The sequence below is a fragment of the Palaemon carinicauda genome, chromosome 45, assembly GCF_036898095.1.
Source record: "Palaemon carinicauda isolate YSFRI2023 chromosome 45, ASM3689809v2, whole genome shotgun sequence".
In the NCBI taxonomy this organism is placed as follows: Eukaryota; Metazoa; Arthropoda; class Malacostraca; order Decapoda; family Palaemonidae; genus Palaemon; species Palaemon carinicauda.
The window spans coordinates 31,275,457-31,287,956 of NC_090769.1; the positions used below are offsets into that span (position 1 = coordinate 31,275,457).

Sequence of the window (12,500 nt, forward strand, 5' to 3'; positions counted from 1 at the left end):
AAAGTTGATTTACGCAATATTGATACTGTACTACTACTACTACTACTACTACTACTACTACTACTAATAATAATAATAATACTGAAATATACTTGTCATGATTTTGTGATTAATATAAGATCCATATACACACACACACACACACATATATATATATATATATATATACTGTGTATATATATATATATATATATACCATGTGTGTGTGTCTATATGTGGTGTGTGTAAACGTACATTATTTTCTAACGGAAATCTAGCATCCTGGCCCATTAAACTATTAATTGGAAACGTCATTAATTATTCTCAAAATTATACTAGAAAAAAGAAATCCCAGTTTTTGTTTTTATTTACCATTTCCTTTGTGAATCACGTGTCTTTGTCGTCAGGTCATTTGAAACGATGAGTCAAGAATCTCTCATTTTACAGAAGCAAAGCTTCTGTTCTCCCCCTTTCTCTTTTCTTCTTTGTTTTCTTTCTATTTTTAGTGTGAAAAATTGGTGTTATGAATTGCGAAAGATGTGAACATGGTTTTTCATACTAAAAAAAAATTTGAAACTGGTTTTCGTATTTGAAAATTAAGTGTATTTGGTTTTTAAAATGTAATGTCCTTAGAAAGTATTTGAAAAGTGGTTTTTACATTTAAGAAATTAAGTGTAATTGATTTTAAAGATATTATTGTGTTTCTTTTTAATGTCAAATTACGGGAAATTAGATTTGGTATTTCAGACTTTCAAAATATTTTAAATTAGATATTAAGCCTGAAAAAGGTGTGTGAAATAAATTTCTAGACTGATGTATATATTCCAGACTGTAACTGTACAGTCTATGAGACTGATTTCTAAGATTTAAAACGTATGCGTAACAAGTACCTCGAAATGAAAATATGTGAATTATGTTTTTTTCAGACTGAAAATTTAGAAAACTGGTGTTTCAACCTTAATAAGAATATGATTTTTTTCCCTGTGATTTAAAGGGTGTCTAAAAGGTACATGAAATAGGATTCATGATTAAAAATTAGTTGGAACAGATATTTCAAATTAGAAAGTATGTAAAATACTCATTTTATAGACTTAAGGTCTTGTAAAATTTATATATAACATTAAACAGTTTTGCAATTTTTGAGAAACCAGCCTATCAAAACCTTTCCCTGGGTCATTACTGGATATATTTCGTTTATTATTACCGAAAAGTAAACACACAATCTAGAAATACTCTCAACAAAGAAAGTAGGAACCACTGATAACAGAGCGTCCATCACTTTCACTTTAACAATTTATTTTTATCATGAATTCAAAAGGTCGGTCCTGAATTTAGGTCATCCAAATGATTTTTCTCAATCCTTCCGTCTCACAGTAGGTTTGTATCACAGAATAAGAATGGTTGAATAAAAGTGTAATTAAATGACGACACACCCGCAAGAACACGAACACGACACACACACACACACACACACACACACATATATATATATATATATATATACATTGCTGAGACAGAAAGAGAGAGATTTATTTTTTTTTTTTGTGACGAAATAAACCAGCATAACCTTTTTCTGCAAGAGAAGAAAAGATAACATGTTTGATTGAGAGAGAGAGAGAGAGAGAGAGAGAGAGAGAGAGAGAGAGAGAAATGAAGTGAAAAAAAGTTCTCTCCTTCGCCTTTCAGTTTCGTATTATGATCTTAATGAATAAATTGGTACGGCAACCCACGCATGCGCACTCCTAAACTACACACACACAGTAAGATGCAGTGCTTACTGCTCTAACTCGGTGTTAGAAGACTGGAATTGTTGATAAACTCCAAAGGAAACGATGAAAAAGTTTCTTATAGAGAAGTTTTATATAATTTTTCACATATCAAAATAAAATGAGCTATAAATCAAATCAAATGAGCTATAAATCTCTCGTGAGGCATACGAAAATATTCATAGTCAAGCCTAGTGAAAGTACAATATCTGAATGAGACAAATCAATGGATAGCTTACGTGTCAGGGAAGTCTATAATCGACTCTCACCTCGACGTTGGTAAGAGGAGTTACCTATAGACACTGTTGCCCTGGGAAGTCTCAGCAGCTTAGGATATTAATAGGCATGGTAAATAGCAGGGGATCACTTGGGAAGGAGAGAGTCTTTGGTGTTTCGCATCCCCAAAATGAAACAAAGTTGTTCTTACCATTCAGTGCGTAGGGAAAGCAACCAAACTTGCCTGTATAATCCAATACGCTGCATTAATTGTTAAAATAATTCAAATAAAGAATATCTTTCAATTTAGGTATTTGATTATGTTTGGATTACAGGTGACCAGGTATGCGTGGTGAATCTATTTTAGGGACGACAGCGTATTGTTATAGTACTTGATGATACCAAAATGAGAGGGTAGAAAGTTTACAAACGAAAAAGACATTTTGATAGAGTCTTGTTGGCAAGAATGACTTGGAGACGTATGAAAATGTATAAATATTTATCCTACGACTGTGTGGCTGGGATAGATTATGTATATGTCGGTTACTGCCTTGTTTGAATCTAAAACAGAATCTATTTTAGGGAAAAATATTAACTGTAGGCTAAAAACAGATAAACATGAATGTACACAAAGTCATAAATATGGAAAGAAGTCCCATTGTTAAGTTTTCATGATAAAGCATAATCTAAGTGGGTTACGCAATTCTAACTTATTGATCAATACACTTTCAATTACATGAAGCGACAAAAATGTCAACTTTGAAATTACCCTCAGTGACACTTGAATTTATTTTCAGAGAGTAGGAGTATTAAATGCTCTGAATTAGACTAATGTTAAATATAGACAAATATTTACGCAAATATAATTAAGAATGCGGAAAATGCTGAAAAGCCAAATCAACCTCACCCCAAGAAGAAGAAAATACTGATGTGCTCTCAATCTAAATGACAAACATGAAATCTATAAATTACTTTAAAGGAACAAATATTTATGACGTCTTACCAAACACAGATTTGTAATCTTGAAGGTTCAGTTTTATTTCCAGTTTGATCAATATTTATGTGACTTTTCTACTAGTTTTCTAAAACGCATAGGCTGGATACATAGGGTATAGGAATGGGTACTTAGGAATTTTCGTTTCTAAATAAAAAGGATCCTAGCAGAAAATGATAATGATAATAATGATGATAGTAGTAGCAACAGTAGCACTGGTAGTTGACAGAATAATACGAAATCTTGTTATTCCAGTCGAACCATATAAACAATTTTTATAAACTGAATATATTTGCGCAGTACCATCAGGCTACTTCATATGAAAAAAACAGAGGTCATGAACCTTTCAGAAGAATAAGAAAGTATAATGACTGTCAATTATCTTCTCACCAGTCATAAAGAAAAATGTTACTTGCCAAAGAGTGGCCATTAGCAATTCCCGCCTTCCCAAAAAAAAAAAAAAAAAAAAAAAAAAACAAGGGCCCCTTTTCATTGATCTGACCTTGTGTTTATAATACAAGTTTTTCGCGTGACTCTTGAAAGCCAACAACACAATTGTGCTCTCATTACCCTCTACTTTTCTGTAGCTCCTCATTTCCCTTATTTTTCTTCTTCTTTCATGGCTATTTCTTGGATTTTTCAATTCAAACGAAAGTGACGGTTAGTGTTACACACACACACATTATATATATATATATATATATATATATATATATATATATATATATATATATATATATATATATATATATTTATATATATATATATATGTGTGTGTGTGTGTGTGTGTGTGTGTGTGTGTATTAGTGTGTGTTATCTTTTTTAACATGGGTTTTTCGTAACATCCGAATGCTTATTCTGTCTGATCTGCTTCTTCAGCAATGCATCCCTAATCGCCATATCCCACCAGGAACCAAATCTTTAAAGAATACCTGAAGTGTGGGACCTGTAAGTGACGCCCAGCTCATTTCGGGACATTAACTTCCATCCAAGTGTAAAGGCAAGTAAGTATTGTTCGCGATAATGAAGTAGTGATTTTAATGCTCATATTACATTACGCAATCTATGAATCATGATGATAATTCCATTTATTATAACTATTTTATTCAAAGGGAGTTTACAAAATTCCGATAACATATACGTCCCGTTTATTCTAAATTCTATTATCTTTTACTTTAGACTGATTTTATAGTTATTCTCATTATTTCAACTTAGTTTCCCATTTTAAAAAAAGAAGAAGTAAAAAAAAAAACAAGGATTTTTCATCCTAAGATTTTCCTTCACTAATATAAAAAAGAACAATAAAAGAATCCAAGACAATTGATGAACTTAACTGTCCACATAAACTTTTGAAGTACACCACTAACAGCCCTTCTCTCTCTCTCTCTCTCTCTCTCTCTCTCTCTCTCTCTCTCTCTCTCTCTCTCTCTCTCTCTCTCATATCAGAGAATTAGGCATTGCGTCGTCCGGAGGACCCTGGTCCAGACTTGAGGGAGTCGAGGAGATCCCAATTAATGGCTTTGGAAGAAAAAACTAGTGGGAAAAAAGGAAGGACAGATGTCTTACATGGACAGAAGGCAATGGCACTCAGAGAGAGAACATTTTTATTGCGTATGGAATGTTTTATGTTTTTATATATTTGGGTGTTCATGTAGCGTATATATATTCAAGAATACATTGTTACGCGAATGCGTATGGACTTGTTTGTTACTGTGTTCAAATGTGTATTTGTGAATATAGTTTCTTTCCATTAATTGTTAACATTTAGAATTCTCTTTCTACTTCTGTTTTTGCCGGTTCTGAAGAAGCTTCAATTCTATATTGTTAGCGGTTGATTTAAAATTATCCGTCTCTTAATTAGTGCCTTGAGTTTGCATGATTCGTTATAATGGGAATTTCACGAAAACATGTTTTTTTTTTTTAAAGTTTAGAATTACGTTTTTTGTCATTTAATAACAATCGCAAACATTAATTTCATTACAAAACAATAATATGTCATCACAGCTATTATGCGTTTAATTAACCACCAAAAACCAAATTATAGTAATTAAGAACATCCTTCATGTTTTATCAAAAAAGTGGTAATTGGAAACTCAGGGCTTTAAGACGCAAAACCTTAAGAATGCGTAAATGTCCACACAAGTGTCAGTTCCCTCTCACGAAATATTTTGTTCTTCCTAAAACGAACGAATGAAATTGCATACAATTACCATTATCACTCATTGTCTTTCTTTTCTCTCTACTGCGATGCTGAAGAATGAAGACAATTAAAAGGGGCTGCGATATTTTAGTTAAAAGCGTAATACCAGGGTGCCTTAGCTTCTGTTTATGTAAGTAGTTATGCATTTGTGTGTTTACGTAACTCAGTTATATTCATACCTCTCTCTCGTGACTGTTATTCATTTTATTAACATTTGAGGATTGTTTGTGCTATGGAGACCAAGTTAACTAAGCGAGCGAATGAATGCTTTGGTTTGTTCCATTCAAATGCTTATACACTACTACTACTACTACTACTACTACTACTACTACTACTACTACTACTACTATTGATAATAATAATAATAATAATAATAATAATAATAATAATAATAATAATAAAAATAATAATAATAATAATTCGCAAAATCTCTGGGAGGGTTCACGTTCAACCGCCAGTCATTGCAGACTGAGGCAGCACTTCTCTCCTTTCCCAGCTCGTCTAGAATCTTGTATTACAATGAAATGTCATCTCTCGGATATATAATGCAAGAAGCAACGCCATACGGAGTAAGGAGAACGAGATTTTTTATCTATTTTTTCACGGGACAAAAGTTTTTATACCAATAAAGTTTTATTTTAGATTCTCATTGCGTAATAATACTTTAAGGGCTGCTTATCTGGTCCTGTACAGCAGGGGAATCCTACTCTCTACAGGACCTCTACGATTGTTTTATGGTGTTCATTCGGGAACATTTAACATTTTACATTGCGTATTGTTCGCTTACTGTTTGATCATCACTGTCAAAACACTCGCGGAATAAGAAAGTCTTCGGTTTCCTCTTGAAAACCTTTATATCTTCAATTATTCGGATGTCTTGTGGAAGCCTATTGTATAGTCTTGCGGCCGCATATTTAAAGACTGTAAAGCCTACAGTAGATATGTATCTAGGTTCTGATAGTTTAAAACCATCTGTAACTATTCTCGTGTCAGGACGATTTGTTGGTTGTACAATATGTAGCTATTCTCTTAGATATTTTGGACGATGTGTTCACATCACATTCTTCTCTTTCTTTTCTTTCATGATTCAGAACCATTGGACTTCATTACGAACGCACATTTTAGTTTACATTGCATGTTTTGGATTCATTGCAAGAGGAGGCAAAACAGCCGTGTCGTGAGGGATTTAATAAAACGGGAGATTAAAGAGTGAACGAAAATGAGAAGACTTGGAAAAGGATTTTTCAAACGTCCACAACATAAGCACACTTATTTCATCTATGCTGCGAAGCGAAGGTCATCAAACTCGTAAACTGCCCTAGGATTCTATGGCGGTGACTTGTGGTTCACTCTATTCGTGCTATATAAAAAGGGACCTTGTGTCTGAAGTCTCCTTCCTTGTCAATATCTCTAAACTCCTTCTTTCCTTCTTATTCCTGAATTCTTTGAAACAAATTTATGATGTGTTACAATCATCATCGAGAATTCCTTTCTATAAGAGATTTGTGTATCCAATATAAAACAAATGGATGAATTCATGACGGTACTGAACAGCAATATATATCTTGTAAAGACTTTATGAAGGTCTAATGGCAGGTGTATCGACCTCCATAAGTTACGTATCCATAATGCGTGAGGACTTCGAGTATCAATGACTAATGACGGAAGCGTCCTCGTTTGCTATACAAAGACATATCAAGAGTCAATAGAAAGCTTAGCACTCAAATGGTACTTTTCTAGTGATTAACTTATCGCTATTTTTAAAAAGTTTTAAAAAATTTCTACTGATAGTTTGAAGAATGAGGAAAAATATAAATGAATTGAAGGAGTTACTATTCCTTTGAGTATTGTGTAAATTTGTTTTGGAAGGTAGTTTCTGTTAGATTAGAAATGTTAGAAACAGTTGACAGAAAAGTTTTTAAAAAGTCAAAACGGAAAAGGGCATACAAAAAAAAAAAAAAAAAAAAAAAAAAGTCACAAAGACAACTCTGGCATTACGAATAAAATTAAACCATAAAACAGAATTTATTTCCATCTAAACAACCAACAGAGAGACACAACACTGAACAGCCATTTGGTAAGGACTGAGGGATCAAGTTCTACACAAAAAGAAGAATAGAAAGAAGAAGAAAAGAAGGGTCAAGCAAAAAAAGAGGGGGGACAAACGCCAATGTGTCTGTCTCCACTAAGTCGCCGAAAAGTCCATTGGCCTTCCGGGGAAATTGTTCCCAAGAGGAGATTTAACATAGCATCAGTACCGAAGGATGCTGCAGAGGAAACCTAGCTTGTAGGAGAAAGCAGCAACACAACAATTATGCATGAAACGAGACGGGGGGGGGGGTCCAAAACGGAAGCACCTTCGTCGCTAAGCTTCATGCACATATTTATGAACTATGGAAAACATGGGGGAGTAGAATGACGAAGTAGAAAATGATGAAGGAAATTTTCTTTGGATATATGAAGATCTTTTCATAGCTTAAATATTCCATAAGAACCTGGAACCATAAATTTTCATTTACATTGCGAGTAAGAACTTTTTGAAATGAAGAAAGCAAGCGAATGTAAAAAAAAATAATTGAAAGCCATTCATATGTTACATGAATCAAATATATTTTTTTTCTCTTCTCTTTTTTCATAGAAAAAAAACTAGCTGGATGATGAACGATAAATTCGTTTATTCTTTCCTAAAAGAAAACCAAAGCCATACGAGGTCTAAGGATGTTAATATTGGTTCACAAGGAATGTGATTTTTTTTTTTCTTGAAAGACATACTAGTGCCATCGACCTATGCTCCATCTCTATCTCTATCTCCTCCTCCCCCTCCTCCTCTTTCACCCGGCTCCTAATGCCTCCTCCTCCAAAGGGGCGCCAAGGGGATCCTCATCTGGGAACTCTTGGCTGAAAGTACGGCGCTGCTGGGATATGCTGTCTCTGGTCGGACAAAGTTATAGGATGCTGGTTAGGATGCTGGTACTCGAGGAGAAGAGGCTATGAAATATCTGATTGTATTGTTTCATAGCGAGAACTATTATCTTCACTACCTTCTCTCTTTATATTATTATTATTATTATTATTATTATTATTATCATTATTATTATTATTATTATTATTATTATTATTATTATTATTATTATTATTATTATTATTTTTGGGCTCAAGCCATGTCGTCCTGATGGAAGGTTCCTTCAGTAGCTTCCTAAGGGTATATTTAACTACAGTGGATATTCCCAGAGGATTAAACTAAAGGTTATCACAGAATTCTAACTTCTGGTGCGAGTACCCTAAAGGTTTCCCTCTAGGATATCGTATATATCAACAGGGGACGCATGCATTAACACGCCACATAGCTATCTGTACCCCATATAGAGTTAACTATTATTATTACTTGCTAAGCTACAACCCTAGTTGGAAAAGCAGGATGCTATATACCTAGGGGCTCCAACATGGAAAATAACTCATGTTATTCCCCATATTAGACTAATTTCAAAATAAAATTGATAACGAGACAGCAGCAAAGAAATATTGCTCAAATCATTTAACCTTGTTAAAATCAAACAAAATCGAGAAATTCTTCAGCTCGAACCAATTCATTGTCGGGAGTGACACTGCAAAATCTTTGTTTTCTAGACGCCGAGTGAATGGGTAATAATTCACGCGGAAAACGAGGCTGTATTTAGTCATTGCTATCTGGAATTACTTTGATTAACATTGCTACACTCAAATGGAGTATGGATTTTGATGAGACGTGGAAATAAAACTGTCGGTAAAAAACTTCTAATTAATGAATCATTTGATTTTACGCAGACCTTTGCCAACATGATCTTATTCATTATTTATCAAAATATGCACTTGCATATTTCTCGTCACGATTTCACTTCTTAATGATATTAATTTTTTATCTTTTTATTTTCAATTGAAATTATTTTTTTTAGTTTTTCCCTTTAAAGTGAAATTAATTTTTTAGTTTTTTTTCCACTTAAAGAGAAAGGGAATGGAATGGTAAGCCAGTTCCTTTTATCTACATAAATAAATATAAGGAAATAGAGAAGAGGTAAAGAAAAATAAGGAAATACAGGATCTTGCATAAGTTAAAGGAAAATATCGAACTTGAAGTTGACAGACTTGGTTGAAATAAATGAAATTTCATGAGCTGCGAAGCTGCCGGGACTAAACTGTTACTATATTGCTCACAATAGACATGAACTTTTTTATACTTTATTTGTCTTTATGAAACAGGTTTTCTAGTCTTTTTACATACATAAAATTAATACATACACTAACGAATGCGCACAGATACACCCATACACATACACACACACACACACACACACACATATATATATATATATATATATATATATATATATATATATATATATATATGTATGTGTAGCCTATATATATACATACATATATATATACTTTATATGTATATATATATGTATATATATATATACACACACACACACACATATATATATATATATATATATATATATATATATATATATATATATATATGTATAGCATATATATATATGTATATATATACATATATATATATATATATATATATATATATATATATATATATATATATATATATATATATATATATGTGTGTGTGTGTGTGTGTGTGTGTGTATGTATACCGCACGCAGGTGGATACATAACGTATTGTTAAGCAGAAAACAGAGGACACAGCTGAATAAAATACAAACAATAGGAAGACGTTTCCTATTACCGTTATATAATTAGTATGAAATGTAAAGAAGTCCTTTTGTAAGCAAATCTACAGATCGTAAAGATAAACATTTCTTTATCGAAAGGCGAGAAATAGGAAAAGAAGTATCATTATTAGAGAGAGAGAGAGAGAGAGAGAGAGAGAGAGAGAGAGAGAGAGAGAGAGAGAGAGAGAGAGAGAGAGAGAGAGAGAGAGAATCTGAACTTGTTTATATACAATGTCAGGAAATGTGTGACCGCACAAGCTGGTTTACTGAATCAACATTACATTCCTAGCACTAACTCTCTCTCTCTCTCTCTCTCTCTCTCTCTCTCTCTCTCTCTCTCTCTCTCTCTCTCTCTCTCTCTCTCTCTCTCTCAGGACAAAGGAACACGCATAGATTGGGGATTCTGGTCCAGTGACACTGATCATTGATTGCATATTTAATAATTTGGAGTCGCGATGAAAGTGATAAAGGCAAGTGTTAATTCACATTCTTTCAATTAATATATTACATGTTCTTTTTATATTATTCCATTTTATTTATCAATCACCTTTCGACATAAAATTCTCTATAAGAACCTCCACACATAAACTGCTAACATATTTGTATTTATAGCCTGTTTAAGAAAATGTAATGTATGTAATTAATATATATATATATATATATATATATATATATATATATATATATATATATATATATATATATATATATATATGTGTGTGTGTGTGTGTGTGTGTGTGTATATATATATATATATATATATATATATATATATATATAATCATATATATATATATATATATATATATATATATATATATATATATATATATATATATATATATATATATCACATCGCATAGTAACTTACAATACACGAAACACATACATACACACATATATAGCATCGATATAGCATACATGATTATATATACATACATACCAACACAAATATATATACACATAAATGCGTTTGTGTGTATGTGAGTGCGTACGTTTATTGTTGTAAAATATGTGCTTATCTAGTGTATTTCTATGCATATCATTAAGAACTAAAGACTTGGGTTCAAGGTTTTCAGTTGAAAACAAATTAGCGCTACATACATCGCTGCTTGTAATATAGAAAAAGGGGCCTCTTATACAGTATAGAGCTGGGTTGTTGACATGCGCGCTCAGTCGTTGATTACATAATGATATAAGATTATTATAAAGGCCTTTGGCATTTCTGAGAAGAACTGTTGAGTTTTCGTTTCTTTCTTTAACCCAACCAGTATTTTTCCCTAGAAATCATTAACTAACACATTTTTTACGTCTAGTTTATGTAAAGAATTGAAAACTAGACTTATTTCCAAGAATTTTAAATCATCGTAATCACTCCTAAGCTTTTCGACTCATGAATATTTACAAAAACAAACCCAACAAAAGAAAGTTTCATCGCCCACAAAAAAAAAAGATTTCAACTTACGAGTGCCGACGTCGTTCCGGTGATCTGAACAGGTTGAGATCTTGACAGCCCCATTGTCAGGGACAACGCTAATAAGGTTGTTGTCCACGCCATCATAACTTTTTAGAAAACAAAATCCTTCGTGTTCACGCCGATGATAGGTTAATCCTGATAACGGAAACAGAAAAATAAACAGAAGGAGAACTGAAGAAGGGGGTGCTATGAACTAAGTGGCATCCAGAGAACTGCGAGCCACACGTCCGAACTCACTGATGTGCCAAATGCACCTAACTCTGTCGGATACGTTACTAGACTTTATATGTTGCTCGCTCGGTGAGATGCCAGCTAGCTATAGCGATGTCTCCCACTGGAATCCGGATTCTGTCAAACATCTTTTACCCTTCATCTTTATTGTTACTTTAATATTAGATTCACTTTTAATTGTTATTATTGCAAATTTTATCCACATATCTTATGATTCTGTTATATATTAATTATTATTCCCCTTCACATACTGGAAGTATAGACTGTCTTGCAAAGAAAATCTTAAATGGCAACTTCTATCTTACTCACATTTTAACCTGAAAGATGTGAGTCATAATGCCCTTTCCGTGATGGGGCATTTGAATTTCTGAGAAGTAACAACGATTGTGGTGTTCGTATAAAAAGAGTATATTAAGTCACCAGTTCACTTGGCATTTAAATGATTATAGTTGAGGTAACATAGAATAGAGTAAATTTGCACAGTATACTTTAGAGCGCTTTCAATAGGGATACCAGAAATAGATGGTAGCTTAGTATAACAGTATTAGCTGACTAGCTGAGGTTCCGATTCCAGAAATCCTACGACGGGCCGCCGGAGGTCAGCATGAATCAGGCCGGAAGGATGCGAAAAAGCCAGTTTCTGGTAGAATTCGCGATTTCCTATCGGAGGAAACGGAGAACTTTCAGTATTCCGTCAAGTTGAGAGATCGGGAAAGAGGTTTTTTTCACAACAATGGAAATAACGGGACTTCTGAAAATTGCGGATTGTATAATTTTTTCCTCTTCAAAGAAATTATACCATTTTATGCATTATGTAAATTAGATAGCTTATACAAATACATTTAATCCATTTTTCTTATCTAATGAGCTCTTACACTCATCCATTCTATTTTACTTTTAATGATGA

The 12,500-nt window shown here is 32.9% G+C and overlaps 1 protein-coding gene across 3 annotated transcripts in view; it reads right to left on the bottom strand.

Moving 5' to 3' along the window:
* Mmp1 (Matrix metalloproteinase 1) overlaps positions 1-11,629 on the bottom strand; it is a 37,522-nt gene extending 25,893 nt beyond the window's left edge. For all 3 annotated transcript variants that reach the window (XM_068367285.1, XM_068367287.1, XM_068367286.1), the window contains exon 1: positions 11,351-11,629. In XM_068367285.1, coding sequence (XP_068223386.1) covers positions 11,351-11,446 — 96 coding nt within the window. In that variant the 5' untranslated portion in view covers positions 11,447-11,629. The remainder of the gene's footprint in view (positions 1-11,350) is intronic.
* Between the last annotated feature and the right edge of the window lie 871 nt (positions 11,630-12,500).